Below are 24,987 nucleotides of genomic sequence, written 5' to 3'. Positions count from 1 at the left end.
CAAGACATCGATGGGGATGGGATAACATTATCCGCGCCCGTTACCCGCCTTACCCGTGAAGGCCTTAGATGTCGTCTCTAAAATTAGTAGACCACATGTAATTCCCGTCCTTACCAGCCCAAAATTTCACCCATCACACCGCTTTGGCCAAAAATCCCTAAGAAAACCCTAACCTAGCCACATATTATTTATTGTTTTGAAATGCCATTTTTTCTACTGAAATGCTATCGAAGATTGTTGTTGATTACGTCTATGGGTTTCCTCACGGGGATAAAGAACCCGACGAGGATGGGGATGTGAATGTTTTTATCCCCACAAACGGGTATGGGGATGGGGACGGGCATGGGAAGGCTGTCACGGGGACGGGGATGGGAGTCCAATACCCGCCTGGGTAATCCCTATTGCCAGCCTGATGTATATCTTTTCAACTTGATTCTTTATTCCTGCATTTTAAAATTCTTGCAGTTCGGTGAGGCCCTTAAAACGTATGATCTACTAAATATTTTTTACACGACTTCTAGTGTACCATTAGGTAGCAAATTACTCTGGTTCCAGAGTGCAGGTTGACCATTCGACATGACCCTTAATGTAAGTTAGTGGTTACAACAACAAGTTGACAATGTTTGCAATATTTGTACTTGGTACTGAAAGTAAATCTCTTATAGCAATCAATGAAGAACATAAAGTCAAACATCCCCTCCCCATCATCAGATCCAGCAACAAAAGAATTAGACACCCTTGATCGGAGACAATAGAAGTGGTTACACTAGCAAGCCAAAAAGTGTTGGGTGATTTCAGTTGAAATTAAGATGTCATATTGGGACACATGGATTTCTGGGCTAGGATCGATCGTCAATCCACGAGCTGGTGTCCAAGATCCGATGCCTTTGTTTTGGATTAAAGGAGCTCCTGTTCTCCATTTCATTTTATAGATATTGATAAAGCATCTAACAATGGGCAAGGCTAAACTGTTTGCTTGGAAATGAGATGAATTAGGTGCCCCAGCCCCCAATACTTGGCAACCTACATGCAACATACCCTCTGGTTTGGGAAGCTTACCTTCATGTGTGGGACCATGATTTTAAGAGCTTAACTAAAAACTTTAGAATGTTTTAATTAATTACTTAAAGCATTTTTATTCTGCAATTTATTGGATTGTTTATGATCTGCTTGCTAAGTATGACTTGTCATACTTACGGTTGCTTTCTCATTTTTTTTACATCAGGTGTATTAACATAAATACGTCCAGAAGACATCATCATCTATCATAGGATGGGCAAGTGGCTGGGAAGTGACTAGAGAATAATTTATCGAGCTATTCATAAATGTGGAGAAATTTGTAAAGTGGATATATGAGCTTTATAATCTAGTGTTGGTTTATGACTACTTAATTATGCCTTTCTTGACTATAGGCCTCCTGGTTTATAGGCACGGGGCGGCTGTCTCGCCTGAAGGAAATATGCCCTAGAGGCAATAATAATGTTATTATTGTATTTCCTTATATCATGATAAATATTATTCATGCTAGAATTGTATTATCCGGAAACATAACACTTGTGCGAATACATAGACAAACCAAACGTCACTAGTATGCCTCTACTTGACTAGCTCGTTAATCGAAGATGGTTATGTTTCCTAACCATAGACATGTGTTGTCATTTGATTAATGGGATCACATCATTAGGAGAATGATGTGATTGACATGACCCATTCCATTAGCTTAGCACCCGATCGTTTAGTATGTTGCTATTGCTTTCTTCATGACTTATACATGTTCCTATGACTATGAGATTATGCAACTCCCGTTTGCCGGAGGAACACTTTGTGTGCTACCAAACGTCACAACGTAAATGGATGATTATAAAGGTGCTCTACAGGTGTCTCCAAAGGTACATGTTGGGTTGGCGTATTTCGAGATTAGGATTTGTCACTCCGATTATCGGAGAGGTATCTCTGGGCCCTCTCGGTAATGCACATCACATAAGCCTTGCAAGCATTGCAACTAATGAGTTAGTTGCGAGATGATGTATTACGGAACGAGTAAAGAGACTTGCCGGTAACGAGATTAAACTAGGTATTGAGATACCGACGATCGAATCTCGGGCAAGTAACATACCGATGACAAAGGGAACAACGTATGTTGTTATGCGGTCTGACCGATAAAGATCTTCGTAGAATATGTAGGAGCCAATATGAGCATCCAGGTTCCGCTATTGGTTATTGACGGGAGACGTGTCTCGGTCATGTCTACATTGTTCTCGAACTTGTAGGGTCCGCACGCTTAAGGTTTCGATGACAGTTATATTATGAGTTTATGAGTTTTGATGTACCGAAGTTAGTTCGGAGTCCCGGATGTGATCACGGACATGACGAGGAGTCTTGAAATGGTCGAGACATAAAGATTGATATATTGGACGGCTATATTCGGACACCGGAAGTGTTCCGGGTGATTTCGGAGAAAACAGGAGAGCCGGAGGGTTACCGGAACCCCCCCGGGAGAAGTAATGGGCCATATGGGCCTTAGTGGAGAGAGAGAGGGGCAGCCAAAGGTGGGCCGCACGCCTCCTCCCCCCTGGTCCGAATTGGACTAGGAGAGGGGGGGCGGCGCCCCCCTTTCCTTCTCCCTCCCCACTTCTTTCCCCCTCCTAGTAGGAGTCCTACTCCTACTAGGAGGAGGACTCCTCCTTGGCACACCATAGGGGCCGGCCGGCCTCCTCCCCTTGATCCTTTATATACGGGGGCAGGGGGCACCCCTAGACACACAAGTTGATCCACGTGATCATATTCTTAGCCGTGTGCGGTGCCCCCTTCCACCATAATCCTCGATAATATTGTAGCGGTGCTTAGGCGAAGCCCTACGATGGTAGTACATCAAGATCGTCACCACGCCGTCGTGCTGACGGAACTCTTCCCCGACACTTTGCTGGATCGGACTCCGGGGATCGTCATCGAGCTGAACGTGTGCTAGAACTCGGAGGTGCCGTAGTTTCGGTGCTTGATCGGTCGGGCCGTGAAGACATACGACTACAACCGCGTTGTGCTAACGCTTCCACTGTCGGTCTATAAGGGTACGTAAATCACACTCTTCCCTCGTTGCTATGCATCACCATGATCTTGCGTGGGCGTAGGAATTTTTTTGAAATTACTACGTTCCCCAACAGTGGTATCAGAGCCTAGGTTTTATGTGTTGATGTTATATGCACGAGTAGAACACAAGTGAGTTGTGGGCGATATAAGTCATACTGCTTACCAGCATGTCATACTTTGGTTCGGCGGTATTGTTGGACGAAGCGGCCCGGACCGACATTACGCGTACGCTTACGTGAGACCGGTTCTCCCGACATGCTCTGCACAAAGGTGGCTAGCGGGTGACAGTTTCTCCAACTTTAGTTGAACCGAGTGTGGCTACGCCCGGTCCTTGCGAAGGTTAAAACAGCACCAACTTGACAAACTATCGTTGTGGTTTTGATGCGTAGGTAAGATTGGTTCTTACTTAAGCCTGTAGCAGCCACGTAAAACTTGCAACAACAAAGTAGAGGACGTCTAACTTGTTTTTGCAGGGCATGTTGTGATGTGATATGGTCAAGACATGATGCTGAATTTTATTGTATGAGATGATCATGTTTTGTAACCAAGTTATCGGCAACTGGCAGGAGCCATATGGTTTTCGCTTTATTGTATGCAATGCAATTGCGCTGTAATGCTTTACTTTATCACTAAACGGTAGCGATAGTCGTGGAAGCATAAAATTGGCGAGACGACAACGATGCTATGATGGTGATCAAGGTGTCGCGCCGGTGACGATGGTGATCACGACGGTGCTTCGAAGATGGAGATCACAAGCACAAGATGATGATGGCCATATCATATCACTTATATTGATTGCATGTGATGTTTATCTTTTATGCATCTTATCTTGCTTTGATTGACGGTAGCATTTTAAGATGATCTCTCACTAATTATCAAGAAGTTTTCTCCCTGAGTATGCACCGTTGCGAAAGATCTTCGTGCTGAGACACCACGTGATGATCGGGTGTGATAGGCTCTACGTTCAAATACAACGGGTGCAAAACAGTTGCACACGCAGAATACTCAGGTTATACTTGACGAGCCAAGCATATACAGATATGGCCTCGGAACACAGAGACCGAAAGGTCGAGCGTGAATCATATAGTAGATATGATCAACATAGCGGTGTTCACCAATGAAACTGCTCCATCTCACGTGATGATCGGACATGGTTTAGTTGATTTGGATCACGTAATCACTTAGAGGATTAGAGGGATGTCTGTCTAAGTGGGAGTTCTTTAGTAATATGATTAATTGAACCTAAATTTATCATGAACTTAGTACCTGATAGTATCTTGCCTGTTTATGTTTGATTGTAGATAGATGGCCCATGCTGTTGTTCCGTTGAATTTTAATGCGTTCCTTGAGAAAACAAAGTTGAAAGATGATGGTAGCAATTACACGGACTAGGTCCGTAACTTGAGGATTATCCTCATTGCTGCACAGAAGAATTACGTCCTGGAAGCACCGCTGGGTGCCAGGCCTGCTGCTGGAGCAACACCAGATGTTATGAACGTCTGGCAGAGCAAAGCTGATGACTACTCGATAGTTCAATGTGCCATGCTTTACGGCTTAGAATCGGGACTTCAATGACGTTTTGAACGTCATGGAGCATATGAGATGTTCCAGGAGTTGAAGTTAATATTTCAAGCAAATGCCCAGATTGAGAGATATGAAGTCTCCAATAAGTTCTATAGCTGCAAGATGGAGGAGAACAGTTCTGTCAGTGAGCTTATACTCAAAATGTCTGGGTATAATAATCACTTGATTCAATTGGGAGTTAATCTTCCAGATGATTGCGTCATTGATAGAATTCTCCAATCACTACCACCAAGCTACAAGAGCTTTGTGATGAACTATAATATGCAAGGGATGAATAGGACTATTCCCGAACTCTTCGCAATGCTAAAAGCTGCGGAGGTAGAAATCAAGAAGGAGCATCAAGTGTTGATGGTCAACAAGACCACTAGTTTCAAGAAAAAGGGCAAAGGGAAGAAGAAGGGGAACTTCAAAAAGAACAGCAAGCAAGTTGCTACTCAAGAGAAGAAACCCAAACCTGGACCTAAGCCTGAAACAGAGTGCTTCTACTGCAAGCAGACTGGTCACTGGAAGAGGAACTGCCCCAAGTATTTAGCGGATAAGAAGGATGGCAAGGTGAACAAAGGGACTACGGATTAAGCGAAGATTGGCTAAGGACGAGGTGACGATGCGCGTGGGAAATGGTTCCAAAGTCGATGTGATCGCAGTCGGCACGCTACCTCTACATCTACCTTCGGGATTAGTATTAGACCTAAATAATTGTTATTTGGTGCCAGCGTTAAGCATGAACATCATATCTGGATCTTGTTTGATGCGAGACGGTTATTCATTTAAATCAGAGAATAATGGTTGTTCTATTTATATGAGTAATATCTTTTATGGTCATGCACCCTTAAAGAGTGGTCTATTCTTATTAAATCTCTATAGTAGTGACACACATATTCATAGTGTTGAAGCCAAAAGATGCAGAGTTGATAATGATAGTGCAACTTATTTGTGGCACTGCCCTTTGGGTCATATCGGTGTAAAGCGCATGAAGAAACTCCATACTGATGGGCTTTTGGAACCACTTGATTATGAATCACTTGGTACTTGCGAACCGTGTCTTATGGGTAAGATGACAAAAACACCATTCTCCGGTACTATGGAGAAAGCAACAGATTTGTTGGAAATCATACATACAGATGTATGTGGTCCGATGAATGTTGAGGCTCGTGGCAGATATCGTTATTTTCTCACCTTCACAGATGACTTAAGCAGATATGGGTATATCTACTTAATGAAACATAAGTCTGAAACGTTTGAAAAGTTCAAAGAATTTCAGAGTGAAGTTGAAAATCATCGTAACAAGAAAATAAAATTCCTACGATCTGATCGTGGAGGAGAATATTTGAGCTACGAGTTTGGTGTACATTTGAAACAATGTGGAATAGTTTCGCAACTCACGCCACCCGGAACACCACAGCGTAATAGTGTGTCCGAACGTCGTAATCGTACTTTACTAGATATGGTGCGATCTATGATGTCTCTTACTGATTTACCGCTATCGTTTTGGGGATATGCTCTAGAGACGGCCGCATTCACGTTAAATAGGGCACCATCAAAATCCGTTGAGACGACGCCTTATGAACTGTGGTTTGGCAAAAAACCAAAGTTGTCGTTTCTGAAAGTTTGGGGCTGCGATGCTTATGTGAAAAAGCTTCAACCTAATAAGCTCGAACCCAAATCGGAGAAATGTGTCTTCATAGGATACTTCAAAAAGAACAGCAAGTAAGTTGCTACTCAAGAGAAGAAATATGTAGGAGCCAATATGAGCATCCAGGTTCCGCTATTGGTTATTGACGGGAGACGTGTCTCGGTCATGTCTACATTGTTCTCGAACCCGTAGGGTCAGCACGCTTAAGGTTTCGATGACAGTTATATTATGAGTTTATGAGTTTTGATGTACCGAAGTTAGTTCGGAGTCCCGGATGTGATCACGGACATGACGAGGAGTCTCGAAATGGTCGAGACATAAAGATTGACGTATTGGATGGCTATATTCGGACACCGGAAGTGTTCCGGGTGATTTCAGAGAAAACCGGAGAGCCGAAGGGTTACCGGAACCCCCCCGGGAGAAGTAATGGGCCATATGGGCCTTAGTGGAGAGAGAAGGGGGCAGCCAAAGGTGGGCCACACGCCTCCTCCCCCTGGTCCGAATTGGACTAGGAGGGGGGGCGGCGCCCCCCTTTCCTTCTTCCTCCCCACTTCTTTCCCCCTCCTAGTACTCCTACTAGGAGGAGGACTCCTCCTTGGCGGGCCATAGGGGCCGGCCGGCCTCCTCCCCTTGATCCTTTATATACGGGGGCAGGGGGCACCCCTAGATACACAAGTCGATCCACGTGATCATATTCTTAGCCGTGTGCGGTGCCCCCTTCCACCATAATCCTCGATAATATTGTAGCGGTGCTTAGGCGAAGCCCTGCGACGGTAGTACATCAAGATCGTCACCACGCCGTCGTGCTGACGGAACTCTTCCCCGACACTTTGCTGGATCGGAGTCTGGGGATCGTCATCGAGCTGAACGTGTGCTAGAACTCGGAGGTGCCGTAGTTTCGGTGCTTGATCGGTCGGGCCGTGAAGACGTACGACTACATCAACCGCGTTGTGCTAACGCTTCCGCGGTCGGTCTACAAGGGTACGTAAATCACACTCTTCCCTCATTGCTATGCATCACCATGATCCTGCGTGTGCGTAGGAATTTTTTTGAAATTACTACGTTCCCCAACATCGCCTAGGCCCGGTCTCGGGGTGTGACGCATCTAATGAAATCACCACACTTGTACTCCCTTCGTCGGGACTTGTTAGCAATCGTCGTATTATGTCAAATTTGACCATTAATTTAATCAATCAAATATGAGTTTTATGCAGTACGATAAGTGTAACACCCCGGATGTAATTTATCTTATGTGTACTCCAATTCTTGCCGTTTCGGCGCTAAGTCATTTTATTTCCTTGGGTTCGGGTATTTTGTCTCCGTGTGTTGTTGTCGTTGTCATGCATCTCATATCATGTCATCATGTGCATTGCATTTGCATACGTGTTCGTCTCATGCATCCGAGCATTTTCCCCGTTGTCCGTTTTGCATTCCGGTGCTCCTATCTCCTCCGATGGTCCTTTCTACCTCTTTTCGTGTGTGGGGGTTAAACATTTCCGGATTGGACCAAGACTTTCCATGCGGCCTTGGTTTACTACCGGTAGACCGCCTGTCAAGTTTCGTACCATTTGGACTTCGTTTGATACTCCAACGGTTAACCGAGGGACCGAGAAGGCCTCGTGTGTGTGTGTGTGTGTGTGTTGCAGCCCAACACCCTTCCAATTTGGCCCAAAATCCACCAAAACCCTCTCCATCATCTAGAGCGTTCGATCATGATCGTGTGGCCAAAAACCGCACCTCATTTGGACTCTCCTAGCTCCTCCTATGCCTATATATAGACCCCTCCTTTTCATTCCCGGATCCCCTTCAACCCTAACCCTAAAAATCAGCTCCACCTCGCCGCCGGACACGTCCAGAGCGGACCGGACGCGTCCGCCGCCGCCTCCGCACCAACCCGCGCCTGCCACGTGTCCCCGCCAGACCCTGCGCGCCGCCGGCCCGGGAAGCCCGAGCCAGGCCCCCGCGGCCCAGCTCGTCGCCGCCTCGCTCGGCAGGCGCGCCCTCCCGAGCGCCGCCCGCCTTCGCTCTTGCCGGCCGTCGCCTCTTCTCACCAGCGAGCGTGCGCCACCACCTTCATCCGCCGGCGCCGCCCATCTCCCTCCGCTCCGGCGACCGCCATCCGCCGCACCATCGCCGAGGCGCGCCGCCTCGCCTCCTCTCGCCGCTCTGGTGCAAGTCCGGCCACGAGCTTCTCCGGTGACCTCGGACTCTGGCCAGCCATCCTCGGAATCCGCACCGCTATAGGAACTCCAGCCATCCTCGAGTCGCGTGCGATCTGGATCTCAGATCCGAAATCTTGGGGTTGACTTTTCGTCCCTAACCTTAATTATTTTGCCATCTTCATCATGTCGTAACTCCACATCTGTAGCTCCGTTTTGTGCGTGTAGCATATCAAAATGTTCGCCTCAGAGAGTACATCATTTCATCTTATTGCATCATTTTTATTTGAGCTCATATTGATACCCGAAATGCTGTTGGAAGAGGGCTATATGAGATAAATGTCAGATCTGCTGCATCAAATAGCTATTTGTCATTTTTTCCATGATTAATGTGTGCATGATATGCTCCTGAGCTCTACATGAGTTTTGTCATATGCCATGCCATCTTTACAGAAGTGCTTACCATGTATTTTTGTGATATGTGTGGTGACTAGCACAAGCTTGCAAAGTAGTGCATTCGTTAATGCTGATTTCAGGGACTTAGAATTTCTCTAAGTCCTTGATCTGTTTTTATCAATATGCCATATGTTCATGTTGTTTCCTAGTGATCCGTGCCTCTTTTGAGGATGATCAGTAAGGATGCTTTGTTAACATTGTGGTGCTATATCCATCCATGTCTTTGTTTGCAATTACGGAGCAACCTAGCTTGAGTGAATCGAGCTCTACTTTTGCTATTTCGTGAATCCTGGCAGATTGTTGACTCGTTAGCGATTTTGCCGAGGATGTTGTTGTTGATCCGTGCATGCTATGTTGTTGGTCTTGCCATGTATAGCTTCTATAATATGTATCCTTGTTGGGTGTATACTTAGTTTGTCATGCCATGCTCTGTAGTGAGTGCATCGAGCTCGTAAACATGCCTACTCGTTAACAAATTTGCATGCTCCAGTTTTTCACTAAGTCTGTAATCTTCTTATGTTTTTGCCATGTTCACATGCTTGCAATTTTATTTTCTGATCCCTTTTGGCTCAAGGTCACTAAGCGACTTTTGTTAAGCCCTTTGAGTAGCTTCATGTCATGTCTTGCTTGCCATGTTAAGTTCCTGTAGCATATAGTTTTCATGCTCCAAAGTGTGCTACCTGATCTGAAATTCCAGACTTGTGTTAATTTCACTAAGTCTGAAACCTGTTTATCAATTGCACTTTTGCCATGCTTGTTTGAACCTGTTAATGGATGAATTGGCCGTAGCTCAGTGTTCATCTTTTGTCAAGCATCATGAGTGGACCCCTGCCATGTATTTTTTTGTCTTGTTTGAGTGCTGTAGCATATTTATCTTGATGCATTTAGATGGCTACTTGCTGTTTATCGCAGACCGGTGCCATATTTGTTTTGCTTGCCATTTCCAAACCGTGCATCCGATTCCGGTGATCTTTATATCGATTTCAACCGAAATCACCTCACCTTTCCAGTGGAACTCTTGGATTTCCAAGTTGAGGCCAGGTTCAATCATTCCATGTCAAATCTTGCATATGCATCACATATCGCATCCCGCATAGCATGCCATGTTTGCATCATGTTGTTTGAGCTTTGCATGTGGTTGATTGTGTTCCTTTTGCTTGTTTGTCTTGTTTGGGTAGAGCCGGGAGACGAGTTCGCTAACGAGGAGCCCGTTGAGTTTGCTTACGAGGATCAAGTCAACTCTGACAACTTTGCAGGCAAGATGATCATACCCTCGAAATCACTTCTATCTTTGCTTGCTAGATGCTCGCTCTTTTACTATGCCTATTCTACGATGCCTACCACTTGCTTATCATGCCTCCCAAATTGCCATGTCAAACCTCTAACCCACCATGTCCTAGCAAACCGTTGATTGGCTATGTTACCGCTTTGCTCAGCCCCTCTTATAGCATTGCTAGTTGCAGGTGAAGATTGGAGACCGTTCCTTGTTGGAACATTGTTTATTTGTTGGGATATAATTATATTATCTTGTTATCTTAATGCATCTATATACTTGGTAAAGGGTGGAAGGCTCGGCCTTTTGCCTAGTGTTTTGTTCCACTCTTGCCGCCCTAGTTTCCGTCATATCGGTGTTATGTTCCCGGATTTTGCGTTCCTTACGCGGTTGGGTGATAATGGGAACCCCTTGACAGTTCGCCTTGAATAAAACTCCTCCAGCAATGCCCAACCTTGCTTTTACCATTTGCCACCTAGCCTCTTTTTTCCTTGGGTTTCTGGAGCCCGAGGGTCATCTTAATTTAAACCCCCCGCCCTCCCCGGGCCAGTGCTCCTCTGAGTGTTGGTCCGAACTGGGCAGCCTGCGGGGCCACCTCGGGGAAACTCGAGGGTTGGTTTTACTCGTAGCTTGACCTATCTGAGTGTGCCCTGAGAACGAGATATGTGCAGCTCCTATCGGGATTTGTCGGCACATTCGGGCGGTGTTGCTGGACTTGCTTTACCATTGTCGAAGTTGTCTTGTAGAACCGGGATGCCGAGTCTGATCTGATTGTCTCGGGAGAAGGATTATCCTTCGTTGACCGTGAGAGCTTGTGATGGGCTAAGTTGGGACTCCCCTGTAGGGATTTAAACTTTTGAAAGCCGTGCCCGCGGTTATGGGCAGATGGGAATTTGTTAATGTCCGGTTGTAGATAACTTGAACCTTAACTTAATTAAAATGAATCAACTGCGTGTGTTACCGTGATGGTCTCTTCTCGGCGGAGTTCGGGAAGTGAACACGGTGTTGGAGTAATGTTTGCCATAGGTTGTTCTTTAGTTCTTCGTTTGTGCTTTGCCTTCTCTTCTCGCTCTCTTTTGCGAACAAGTTAGCCACCAAATATGCTAGTCACTTGCTGCAGCTCCACATATTACCTTGCCTTACCTATAAGCTTAAATAGTCTTGATCGCGAGGGTGCGAGATTGCTGAGTCCCCGTGGCTCACAGATTACTTCCAAACTAGATGCAGGGCCTGATGACTCGGTTCCAGATGATGCGCTTGAGCTCAAGTGGGAGTTAGACGAAGACTCACGCCGTTACTATGTGTCTTTCCCTGATGATCAGTAGTGGTGCCCAGTTGGGGCGATCGGGACCATGTCGCTTGTTGGGGTTGATCTTTTATTTTGGTACCGTAGTCGGACCATGAGTGTATTGGATAATTGTAATGCTATTTATGTATTTTGTGTGACGTGGCGAGTGTAAGCCAACTATGTACCTTTCCCCTTTTTATCTATTTACATGGGTTGTTGTGAAGATTACCTTACTTGCGACATTGCTTTCAATGCGGTTATGCCTCTAAGTCGTCCTTCAACACGTAGAAGATATAGCCGCATCGAGGGCGTTACAATAAGATTATTCGGAGTATATGTGTCATTTCGCATTAGTCGTATTAACTGTTTATATTGAGGCTAGTCATAGTAAGGAGTAACTTAGATAACATGCATAAGTTACTAGTCTATGTTACTAATGGATGACATAGTGGGTAGTGTCATAAGTATGATAACATAGAGACCTTTATTTATTAGTTTGTAGAGTCATTTTTCATTAAAAAGCGCTATGTGATGGTAGCAAATAATGCTACTTTATTTATCTCTCTTCTCTTTAATTACATGACACGTCACTTTCTTCTGCTTATGTGACATGCATGTTACTACTTATATTACTCCCACCATAAGTAGTCTAAGGGCCTGTATTCTTATTTTTCTCAGGACCACTAAAATGACAGGACCAGCCATGTATGCCCCCCCCCCAATAGTGTAACGGAAACATAGCGGCAATCCCTCGGACGTGCTGAGCTCGAGCTCAAATGAACTTGGATGAATAGTAAAATAAAAAACTAAATTCTTTTGTGGTAAACTTTGATAAATGTTCTAATAAGTGCTTGCAAATTTTCATCATGAGATCACATTCGTGGAAGGCGTGACAAAAAAAATCAATGCTCCGAAGCACTGTTTTTTTTTTGCCGCGTCTTCCACGAATGTGATCTGATGATGAAAAAACACTTAAAACATTTGTCAAATTTTATCACAAAAAAATTGGAAGCACTTATTTTTTTGATTTTACTGTTCATTTGAGCTCGAGCTCGTAAGGATACTTTCTCAATCCCTCCCTCTCCAAGCCTTCCAAGGAAAACTCCCCAGTGAAGTGAAAGCTACAAGCATGTGGAATCAAATGAGGTCACCGGCCACTTGCTTGTAAATATTGTACTCCCTCGGTCTTATATAATATAGGATGTTATTAATTCAATATACACGTCTCATAATATAAGACATTATTATATTCAATATGTAAGTATGTTATATGTAATAACGCACTATATTAAGAGACGATGGGGTAGTTTTTAATCCAGTATGATCTCATGCCTAACAATGTGGATACGCCGCCATTCACGGCGGTACCCCTCCTTTTCTTTTTAAATCGACAGGTTGCCCAAGAAATTCTGAAATGGTCCATCACTGAACATGGGTGGCGTTAAGGATGGATGTTGCTTTTTCTTCTTTGGGTTGGTAGTTGATGTGATGGACGAAAAGTGAACATACAAGCGCATAGGTATATTCCTATACTTGCAACACAGATTAAGGTCACAACTTTCTGCAAAAAGTAAAATAAAAGAAAAGAAAGGCAGTTGAGTAGACTATGAAAGTGGCAAGGTACGAGGAGGCGTCAGCATGAGAATCGGATGCACGCACGCAGGAGGGAAAAAATTAAAGAATAAAAATGGTACGAGCATGCAGCAAGCAAGGGACTATCATCACAGCTGAGTAAACGCATGGAGAGAAGGGAGGAGTACGTAATAACGTGAGAGAGTCAAACCCTCGTCATCGGTGACATGCTTAGCTACCGTATGTATAAGCAGGCAGGTATAGTGTATAAGCAGGCAGGTAGATCATATACGTAATCAGAAAACCTAAGTACTTAATTCGAAAGTTGTCATCCAATAGAATAAAGCTCCGAGAAGATATTAGTAGCTGATATGGTGGATCCATCGTGCTCAGCATTGTGGCGAGAAGTGTAAACAAACAACCTGCCAACTAACGAACCAACCAAGCTCATGTTGTTCATCAGTTTCCTCGATCTGCTTCCGCGAAACGGCACAGATTGTTAGTTAGTGTACAGTTAGCATGCAGCACTAGTGCTCGCCTGCTTGGGATGTAGGAGTGGTAACCAACAGGAGAAGGAAGCGGGAATTGTTTTATGGACTGGGAGAGGCTACAGTTGAGCCCCGCGTCATATAATTGGCGTCGATTGCCTGGCCGTTGTCTTTGGTCAGTTGTTGCATCACATCACATCGGCAGATAATTCCAAGCGGCCGAAAGGCAGACGTCGCCATGTCGTTAGATTCAGCAACGGCACATACGTACGTATCCTCCTCGATCCTGAGTGCGCGCGCGCCCCACACAAATTGTGGAGTGTGTGTTAAAAAAAAAATTGTGGAGAGCACGACCACAAAGCCTGTAGGGGCAGCAAGAAACAGTTTTTCCTCCTAGTGGGAGCGTCTATATATCGTCTTCAGCAAGCATGAAGCTCACCTCGCCCACAGGGAACACTAATATGCTGGCCACGGGCACGGCCCATTAAACAGGCACATAATATTTTCTCTATTTCCCTTTTTTTTGTTATTAAATCCTAGATTTTGTATACCTTGAGAACAATCATAAATATTTTTGAAAAGGAAAGTGCATTAGATGCTATAATTTTTTTCCATATATTGGTAAACAAAGTTTTTATATTTTTAAGTAAGAAACAAAAGGAAAATAAGTAGAAAAAGAACAAAGAAACTGAAAGGAAAACAAGAGAAAAACTACCCCATTCATGATTTATTTATCCTTGGCGATGTATATTTTTCCTCCAGTTCTATTATTTGTTTGGTGAGAAATGGGACCCACGTACTGAGATACAAATGATGGAAAAGGGACCCGCATACTGAGATAAATATGAAGCAAAGATGTCTCACATAGGTGTACCAGGTGAAACATTGTCTTTTCAAGGCACCATAACACAGTTAGTGGTGAAAAATGATTGGAGTGTCATACTAAGAACAAAAATTATAGTGAGTATCAAATAGAAATGAAATATTGTTCACAAATAGGAAACTCCGTTTAAGGAAACGCTAAATAAGGAATCCTCTCATGGAAGTACTACCGCAAGACAGAGTTTTTCTCTTAAGGAAGTGATCCACCAAACTTCTTTCTATATACCAAATCGCCCGTGGGCACCCTCTTGAGTCGACCAATTAGTGGTTCACACTCCAACTGCTTCTTTGTATTTTTTTAAAGGGGTTTTCTATATAATTATCGGTTCATTTTTTGAGGTACTAGTTTTCAATTTTTGATGGTACTTATTTTTTCTTTTTTCAGTTCATTTTTTGCTTTCCCATTTTAAACTTATTTTTTATCTTTCCTATTTTCTCCCATATTTAGTTTTCCTTATTCAATTATCCTTTTTATTATATATTTTCTGGTTTAACTATTTTTCACTTTTATGTTTGTATTCATTCCATTTTTAAAGAAATATAAACATTTTAATAGTGCAAGAGTTTTAAAAAACATCTATAGATTTTTTGTGGTACTGCCTTTTGTGTGGTGCTTGATATTTTATTCTTATTTTTATTGTTTATTTTGATGTTCTAAATTTTTTGTGGAAAACTATAATAATTCTTTTTGTTTTCTCCATTTATTATTTCTTAATTTTTCACCTTTCTCGTTTTTTTCTTCATTTTTGTATACATTTTGCATTTTATTTTTACCTTTTTAATTGTAAACATTCAAGTATAAACAATTTACTTTTTCGAAAATACGTTAAAGCGTGATTACCAATTGGTGGTGCACAATCCCGTCAGTACCATCGGTAGGATAACTAGCTAGCGCGGTTGGTAGTCTTAGGTCAGGGGTCACACAAGGGTTTTAGCCAGGTTTGGTCCTCCGGTGAGGAGTAATACCCTCCATACTGCTTGGTATTGTTATTCATGGCCGGTATACCTGATGCGAGGGATTACAATGGAGTGTATGAAGTGCCACTGGGAGTTTATTCTACGAGAGTAGATGGGAATAATAGCCCCGGGCCTGATACGTCCATTTTGCATAATGTTTTTCTATTCTTGTTTATATTGTTTTGAAGTTATATCTTATATTACTGAGTTTGCTAGTTGTTTAGGTCATTTTGCTGGAAACTACTAATTTTTTTTGCTGGAACCGATTTTGGGTTTGCTGCAACTCATTGGAGTTCTTTTTTTTGTTGAGATGTGTTTTTTCGCTCGAATCCGGTGGTGCAGGTCGACGATGGTGGTGATCCAGAGGGGGCGAACCGTGCTATGGTGGGCAGCATGAGTTGCTAGAACCGACGTTTGACAGATCTACATCCGGCTGGTGGTGGTGCTGAAACGAAGACGAGACGAGGAAGGCGTGCGATGACAGTGAATTGGAGCTGCGAAGAGAGGTGGCAAGCGGTGGAAATCCGGCGAGCGACGGAGATCTGGCGGGTCACATCGCTTGTCCATGGCGCTCGCGCCCGCTGTGCGTGCACACATGATTTGCAAGGGGAAAAGAAAGAAACGGCATGGTAGGGACGAAAAGGGTCTCGAATCTAATGGTTAAAGGATTTTAATTGGACGTATAGGGTGCGACTGACCCGAATTTGGGCCAGCGCATCGGCGCCTATCAGTCGCCTAGAAAGAAACAGTGTGGTAGGAACGAAAAGGGTCTTAAATCTGACGGTCAATGGGCTTTAATCGGACGTACATGTGCGACGGGCCCAAATTTGGGCTGGCGGGCCGGCGTCTATATATTGGCACGTTGGCTACGTCCATTGGTTTACCGCCTGCTTTCTTTCGGTTTGGTTTAGTGCGAATCACGTGATTTTCCGTCGCACCGCCCTTGACGTTAGATTCTGGCCCGTCTCTCTCTCGGTCTCTTCTCCCACCCCTCCGCTTCCGGATGGAGAAGTCTTTTTTTCTTTAAAAATGTTATCGCCCACGCGTATGGGCGTTAGTCAACTCGTCCATATGTCTTCATCACCGTCCAGTAATTTCTGCACGAATTTTGACACGAATTAGCTGATTTTGTATGTCACATAGGACAACTCGCGTGCGTGGTGTGTGAGAGAGGTTGCCCACACATCTGTTTTACCACATGAAGGGGCCGGTGTGTGGGCATTTATCAGTTCGCCCACACACCAGTTTTTCAGTCACGCATAAGGGCTGGTGTGTGGGCGTTTGCCATCTCGCCCACACACCCGCCTCCTCTCCCCATCAAGCTGCCAGTTGCCATGCGTTTTGCAGTGTACATGGCAACTGCCCTAGTATGATTGCAAGCAGATGACAACTCTCTTTTTTTTTATCCGAACATGTCAGTTGTCATATGTTTTGCATGGTACATGGCAAACTGCCCTAGCATGCACATAAGTAGATGGCAACTCTTTCTTTTTAAATGGCAACTGCCCTAGCGTGCTTGTGAGCACATGGCAACTCTCTCTTTTACCCGAACATGTTATTTGCCATGCCTTTTTTTGTAGCGCTACATGGCAACTGTCCAGTGTTAGTAGGTGGCAACTCCTAAAATTTTGAAATCATGGCAACTGCAGTAGACCAGACCACACATGGCAATAGCTGTAGTTGTCCAAAAAATGGCAATCTGGAACTTTGACCTGAGATGACAACTGCAGTTGAGCAAACATGGCAACTGTAGTTGTCCGACATGGCAATCGTGTTCAGCGACATGGCAACTGCACTTAAACGAACATGGACGAGGGTCCGGCCCATGGCAACTGCGGCGCGCGCGGTAAAGTGTCACGTGGGGCGTGCGGGACCTAACGCCCACACGCACGCGTGTAAGAGGGATCGGGAGGGAAAAAAAGGCGTGTGGGCGCTAATTGTTTTGCCCACACACAGACGCGTGGGTTGGTCCTCTTAGGCACCACATAGAACGTGTGGGCAGATTCCTTAACGTCCACACGTGTGGCAGTTACCGGCGTCCTTTTTTTAACATCAGTACAGACACATGCGTTTATATACACGCGCATACACTCATCCCTATGAACGCGCGCACACACACCCTACCCATATGAGCACCTCCGAAAAACTGAGACGACATATCATCTTAAAATTTACGAAGCCACTGTAGGCACATCGTCATCGACGGGAACATCTCCTCCCACTGAATGCTCATCGCCGGAAATTCTAAAATAAATCCAGAAAAAAATGCGAGCATCAGGATTTTAACTCTGATGGACTGGGGATACCATAGTCCCTCTAACCATCCAACCACATGTCGATCGCAGAGAAAACCGCCACCGCCGCTGTTTGTGAGCGAAACCCTAACTAACTAACTTCCCCCCCATGGCGACGGAGGAGAACATGGAGACCAGATAGAGACGAGGAGCAGCAGAGCAGGGGCGGAGAAAGAGACAAAAAGATCAGAAGGGCGAGAGCCACACCGTCCCGCTGACAAGATCGCACCAGTACCACCCAATGGTCTGTACCTGGTGGTGGAGCACCAGACCGAGAACAAGTGCGAGGTAATCAAGCCGCCGAGCCACGCCGGGTACCCTTCGGCGCGCCCGGCATGTCTTTCGTCGCCGTGAATTCTTCGACGCACGGCAGCGACTGGATCGTCGGCGTCGGCGGCAAGAGAACCATCACCTACGACGCCAGCACGTCGGAGGTGATCCAGGGCCCGCCAGTCCTGTCTCCCAAGCACAAGCCCGTCCTGATCTCGCACGGGGGCATGCTCTACGGACTTCGTGCCATGGTTCGATCGAGGTCATAAGCTTCGAGGATGGCATCCCCTCCATTAACCCCTACGCCACCGAGAAGGAGTGCTTTGCCTACTGGGAGGAACTACCGCCACTGCCTTTCTTCCCCTGCAGACTCACCCCGATCGAGTTCCGTAACCCGCCGGAGGTATGCGTCGGGTCCTACGCCGCCGTAGATGGACGCATCTTCCTCTCCCTGCAACAAGAGGAGGGCACCTACGTCTTCCATGTCGCCAAGAAAACATGGGAACTTGTCGACGGCAGTAACCTGCCTTTCATCGGGCAGCCAACACCCCTCTGCGATCGCATGTTTGCCGCCTGTACAAAAACCAAGAGCAACGATAATGTTGATGCAATCATGCTCTTCTCCCTCCCCATGAACGGTACCAAGTGGCTTCCCATCCGGGAGTTCCTCGTTGGGCCAATAGACCACATCTCAACAAGGCAGTTTCTGTGCCCCCTACCAAGTGGTCGAAGCTTCTGTTGGATCAACGTCGTGCACTCAGACTCGGCTACCAGCACCCAACTCAACAGCAAGTTGAAGTCTGTGCTGGCTACATTTACCATTTTTCAGCTCAAGAATCTCGAGGCCAACGATGATTTCGCAGCATCAGTTACACTAGAGAAATTGGGGAAACCGGGGCAGCTGATACACACATTTTCTGAGGGTGAGGGTAGTCCAGTGACTCTGATTGCTGCACTCACTCAGGGGGTGTTTGGTTCAGGGACTTTTTAGTCCCAGAGACTAGAAAAAGTCTCTAAAAAGTCCCTAAGAACTAAACGAGAGGGACTTTTTCTACAGGGACTAGAAAAAGACTCTACTGGAGAGTTTTTTTTTATTAGTCCCTGGGACTAGAAAAAGTTTTAGGACTTCTAAACCAAACACCCCCTCACAATGCAACAAGTGCCTGTGTTCTTTAAGTAACTTCTTTAATTATAATAAAGCTGATCTAGTATGTACTCCCTCCATCCTTAAAAGAGTGTACTTTTAACTTTGTTGAAAAGTCAAATTTTTTTATATTTGACCGTATTTTATAGTACAATAATGGACCAACATATGGCATCAAATTAGTAGCACTAGATTCATGATAAAATATATTTTCGTCATATACCTATTTGGTTTCACAAACATTAATATATTTTTGCACAAACTTGGTCAAAATTTGAGATAGTTTGACCCTTCAACAAAGTTGAAAGTACAATTTTTCAAGGACGCAGGGAGTATGTCATTTGTCTGTTTGCAGTTAACCCTCATTATTCGAGCCCAAACATAAATAAAATTAAATGAAACATTTACACTTATATCTTATATATTGAAGAACTTCTTTTGTTTGATACTTCTAGTTTATGTTTGGTGACAGAATATTTTTAAAACAAAAATATGTGAAAACCACAATATCATAACATGCAGCCATGAAATACCACAATATATAAACTGACCATGAGTACTCCCTTCGTCTAGGTGCATAAGTCATCTTAGGTTGTGCACCGTGAGCAAGACAAAGGGGAAAACGAGAGAATTTAATGCTTATTTGTTAATTAATTGCATTGCATGCAATGAACTGAGCACTGCATGTCATGTGTGGTAGTCTCAAGTCATTGAAAGCATATACACGTCCCACATCTCTTATTGGTTGATTCCTTTACTTATGTCAAGAAACAAAAAACGAGGTGAGAATTAATGTATCACGCCTAAGTGTTCTGGGATTATTTTGTCTTTGTAAGGTGACTTATACACCTAGACGGAAGGAGTACTATAGTAATTTGCAGTTTTGGAAAAACCAAGGGCTTTTGGCAGCTTCAGTATTTAGTAGAGTATTTTTGAGTGATTGACAAAAAACTACCACTTTAGAGGTTTGCGTCCCACAGAACTATCACTTAAAAAAGTGACCGAAAACTACCAAAATTTTATAATTTTATGACTAAAAACTACCACTTTCAGATAAAGACCAGTTTAGACGATGTAAACGTGTTTATGACAAGTGAGGCCCACGTGTCAGCGTCAACCTCCTCCTTCTTCCTCCTCTCTGTGGCATTTTCCCAAACACCTTGTCTGCACCGGCGCGCCACCTCCGCCGCTGTCCACCGGGCTCAACGGGGAGGGCCCGGCGTCGAGCCCACGCGCAGCAGCTGAACCTGCCGCCCTCCATCGGGCTCAGCAGGGAGGGCCCGGCGTCGCGCCCCCACCCAGCCGCTTCCTCGCACCGGCCCCGACGCAGCCGCCCCTGCCGGACGCCGGCGTGGGACCATGGAGTCGTAGAACCCCACCAGTGCGGCCTTGGCGGGCAGGCAGTCGGCCAGGTCGAGTGGCGCGTCGAGGAGGAGGGTGGTTCTGTTGTTGACGGGCGGGTAGTCGGCGGCCGTGTCGTGGGCGTAGACCGAGAGGCGGTGCGTGGGGGCGTCGTACTCGATCCGCACGGCGAGCTGGCTGGTGTCGGCGGGCGATGATCGGTTGGGCGTGATGGTGATGTTCAGGCCGATGCCCGGCGGCGGCCGCGGCCCGTACAAGCTCACCGAGCCGACCTCAACGTTGGCGAGGCCGTTGGTGGCGTTCGGCACGGAGGGAGCGAGCACGACCGAGTTGCTAGTGTTGCAGCGAGGACCATACTTCTCGTTCCCGATGTTGACCGACGGGAAGCTGTCGAGGAGCACCACGAACGACGCGGCGTCAGAGTCGTCGCCGTCCACGTCCACAGTGAAGGTCGTGTTGAAGGACGCTCGCGCCTGACCTCGAGCCCTTCCCGACGTAGCCGCCCCCGCTAGGTTCCTGCCGATGAGCTTCCACGCGCGGGCGCTCGTCGTCCGCCTCTCCTGTGAAGTTGACTTTGACGCCACGTCGCGCTGAGTCCGCTGACAGATGGCCCCGCCTGTCATAAACACGTTTAAATAGTCTAAACTGGTCATTATCTGAAAGTGGTAGTTTTTAGTCATAAAATTAGAAAATTTTGGTAGTTTTCGGTCACTTTTTTTAAAGTGGTAGTTCTGTGGGACGCAAACCCCTAAAATGGTAGTTTTTTGTCAATCACTCAGTATTTTGTTGTTGTTGTTGTTGTTGTTGTTGTTTGGCTTAGATTGTGTGTTAACACATGAGAGAGAAAAACACAAGTTTCACAAATTCATGGTTACATATTTTGTACTCGTTTATTTGAACACCTTTGTGGATAAAGCAGCTTATGAGCGTGTCCACGCGCATAATCCGGCACCCCAAAATTGCAGCGCAGCAGCCCGCGCGCACACCCGTGCGCCAAAACTTTTTGTGCACGCTCTATTTTACAGCGTCTGCTGGAGTGCTGTTTTCTGTCTCCGAAGCACAAAAATGACTGTTTTTACTGTGTGAGGAATTTTTGAGCCCCTATTGGAGATGCTCTTAGCATGCCGACGACCTTTAGCAGCGACTCAGCCTGGCTTTGCCATGTAGTCTTAGTGTCTTGATTGGGGTGGGGAGGTGGAGATGTCATTCCGATGTAGGAATAGTGTCCTCTCCTATTCTCATTTTGTCGGTGCACTTAGCGTCGGTGGAGGTGTGTCTTCAGTGGATCTTCATGATTTTAGTCTTTCGTAGATTCGTCCGGATTTGGTTGGCGCGCGTGGTCTTGGGAGTCTTTACTATGCATACCGCAGCCACCTCCATCTTCCGGTCTACCTTGACAACTTTTCTGTCGCTGCTTCTACAACTTTTCGGATTTAAACAAGTTTGCTCCGTTGCATCAAAGGCTGAGAGGCGGATACGAGCTTTGCTCACGACGCGACGCCGGTGGATGCAGAAGGAAGAAGAATTTGACATCCCAAAAAATTGGGTGTATTTCTCATTTTCTAACAATGATATATTTTCTACAATGATATTTAACAAGACTGATATTGGGTGTGGCTAGGTCTCAGTCGACTGAAATTTAACCAAGCCTTAGTCAAATAACATAACATGTCCCCGCAAAAAATAATAATAACATGACATGTAAAAAAGAAAAAAGAAAAAACTGATTTTTTTATACATATCTCAATGTAAGATCTGACGAATATAGCATGTACTGAGACATAACTGAGATATGACAAGACTGATATTTCTAAGGGTCTATGCTACTTAATATATGGTGTTTGACCTTCCTAAAAGAAAAGTTTAAGCATGGTTTTTGTTTCCCTTATGCGTGCCATGTTGCAGACGAAGAGAACGCCGGCTAGGTCATAGGTATACCGGCCGAGTGGTTTACCATTTGAAATGCACGGACGAAGAACCACTAATGGAGCGGGCAGATGCATGTTGAATTTTGTATATACATGACAATGACCAGCCAAATTCATATTTGAGCACGGCGAAGACTGCAACTGATTGCAACTGCCAATCATCAACACACCTGACAAATGGCGTCCCCAAAAGAAGCATCAATAAACAAAACTCGTTGGTCATCACTACTCAGCAGTAGTGCGCGGGCTCTATCTAACACAAGGAACTAATGAATCAATTCGACGGAAAACGTGACCCCCTCCCTCCCTCCTCCTCGTCACATCTTCTTCATCCGCCCCACGTCGCTCGTCGTCCTTAATAATCCGTCGGTCGCCCCTTCCTCGGCGAGGACATGGCGCGCGCGGCAGCTAGCGATCGAAGCCCGGATGGACACGTAGCGCGCGTCGCCCGGCCTGAAAACAAAGGGCGCTGTCGTCAACCTGGGGAGAGGACAAACATGCCAGCCACGACGTACGACCACATCAAACATCGAGATAACCTACGGGATTTGCCGTCTAGCGCCCCTAGAAAACTCAGCCTCCCGCTACCCCACTAACAAAGATCTCGCCATTACAGACATGCGCGCCATGACAAGCCCTCCACGACCTCGCCCCAGCGCCTCCCCTCCCTTAAATTCATGCACAGCCTCCTCCCCCAAAAGTTCAGACCAGACTACACCAGCTCGAGAGAGAGATAATTATATTAATCAATGGAGCTCCAGTTCCAGCAGCAGCAGCAGCAGCAGCAATGCCAGTACGAGGCGGCGGTGGGCAAGGCGGCGGCGGCGGCGGCGAAGGGGAGGGGTAGCAGCAAGTGCAAGTTCGTCGGGGTGAGACAGCGGCCGTCGGGGAGGTGGGTGGCGGAGATCAAGGACACCACGCACAAGATACGGGTGTGGCTCGGCACCTTCGAGACCGCCGAGGAGGCCGCGCGCGCCTACGACGAGGCCGCATGCCTCCTCCGGGGCTCCAACACGCGGACCAACTTCGCCACCGCCGCCCCCGCCGCCGCCTCCTCGCCGCCGGACTCGCCGCTGGCGTCCAGGATCCGCACCCTGCTCACCCACAAGAAGCTCAAGAAGAGCGCCTCGCCGCCGCCGCCGCGGGCGCCGTCCCAGCAGCCCGCTGTTACCATCAGCCTCGCCACGGCAGCTAGTAATGGCAGCGCCGGTAACAACACCAGCAGCACCAGCTCGACCATCAGCTTCGCCATGAGCGCCGGTGGAGCCGCCGCCCACCACACCCCGACTCCCAGTCCCACCAGCCTCTCTAACCACATGACTTACCACCAGTGGATCAGCCACGGCAGCGATCAGCTCCATCAACACCTCGAGCATCAGCCATGGCCTGCAACGCTGAGCCCCGCCGTCCCGACGCTCGCCGCCCGACGCAACGTGGCCGAGTGCCGGGTGATCGCGGACGGGGCGAGGCCGGAGAAGCAAGATCAAGACTCCGCGTCGCCCGGCGCCGCCATGAGCGGGGTCGTCCAACAGGAGCAGGACGACGGGTTCGACATCGGGAACGACCCCTGCGACTCTCTGTGGGATCTGCCGCCGATCTGTCAGCTGTCCTGCCTGGCAGGTCTCTCATCATGTACTAGAGGTTGAAGGTTTCGCCGGCGGCGAGATCATCTTGAGGAGGTTTCTCGCTCGGTTTAGGGTACATTTTCTGCCATCGGGAGCCAATTCCATACAGAAAGATTGTATGAGGAATGATGGCCAAGCAAGCAGAGTAATGTGACAGCGGATGTCAGAGATGAGATGAGTGGATTTTGAAGTGTTCATCTTTTTTTCCTAAGAGAAATTTATCTTGTGCCGTAGAGGTGTATCACCCTCGTGCACACCAATAATAATGTAATTCTTGTGGTGGGTAATACTGGGATTTATAGTAGTAGTTACGGTACGGGGATGCGGCTAGAGACTTGGTTAAGTCACAATCGAATGACGTTAGTATGTTTCTTTTTTCTTTTACATATCTCTTTTTATCAACTTTTCATACTTTTTTTTCTCTTGATTTATGTTTTAACATGATTCTTTTTCAATCGAGGTTACAAATAAGTGAAATGTGTTAATGTAATTCAGCACGTCGGCGGGTGTCACGCCGGATACCAGGCCTAGGCAAGAGAGCTGCTGCGTGCCTATACATCAGGTGGCCTATAGTCATGCAAGATGAGATTAAGCAGACATAAATCAGGGGATCATAAAAGCTTATATGTTTACTTTATGAATTTCTTTGCATCTACAATAGCTGAATAAACACATTATATTCACTAGTCGCTTCCCACCCGCTAGTCAAGCCTATTATTGGAAGTCTTGCGCATTCTTATGCAAGTCGATGACTACATAAGAAAATAGAGGAAGTAAGGGTGAGTATGAGAAATCATACTTAGCAAGCGGATACTTCACTATTTAATAAGATGGTATGATGGTGTATCATTAGATGAACTGGATTTAAAGGATAAAGAAGATAATAATTGGTAGTGTTGAATTCAACAAAAATGAAAACAAAAGGAACAATAAAAACAGATTCAATAGAAATGGGCAAGGAAATTATTGGCGTCACACATGACCA

At 46.0% G+C, this 24,987-nt stretch overlaps 2 protein-coding genes across 2 annotated transcripts; one reads left to right on the top strand and one right to left on the bottom strand.

Moving 5' to 3' along the window:
• Window positions 1–20,289: 20,289 nt before the first annotated feature.
• Window positions 20,290–21,102, bottom strand: LOC147966671 (uncharacterized). Its single transcript, XM_087530916.1, has one exon. The coding sequence runs from the start codon at window positions 21,100–21,102 to the stop codon at window positions 20,290–20,292; it is 813 nt and encodes a 270-aa protein (XP_087387042.1).
• Window positions 21,103–23,123: 2,021 nt separating this feature from the next.
• Window positions 23,124–24,306, top strand: LOC125513026 (uncharacterized). The gene has a single exon (XM_048678069.2). It carries the CDS (start codon window positions 23,127–23,129, stop codon window positions 24,021–24,023), a length of 897 nt encoding a protein of 298 aa, XP_048534026.1. The 5' UTR covers window positions 23,124–23,126; the 3' UTR covers window positions 24,024–24,306.
• Window positions 24,307–24,987: the final 681 nt, after the last annotated feature.

This window comes from Triticum urartu, chromosome 6A (genome assembly GCF_056163025.1).
Source record: "Triticum urartu cultivar PI428250 chromosome 6A, HENAU_Tu73, whole genome shotgun sequence".
Lineage (NCBI taxonomy): Eukaryota > Viridiplantae > Streptophyta > Magnoliopsida > Poales > Poaceae > Triticum > Triticum urartu.
Note: the sequence above shows the minus strand (reverse complement) of the source record. Positions and strands in the feature narration are given on the sequence as shown.

Bases quoted from the DNA above. Each gene is read 5' to 3' on its own strand.
- LOC147966671 (XM_087530916.1), bottom strand. From the start codon at position 21,102: ATGACCAGTTTAGACTATTTAAACGTGTTTATGACAGGCGGGGCCATC.
- LOC125513026 (XM_048678069.2), top strand. From the start codon at position 23,127: ATGGAGCTCCAGTTCCAGCAGCAGCAGCAGCAGCAGCAATGCCAGTAC.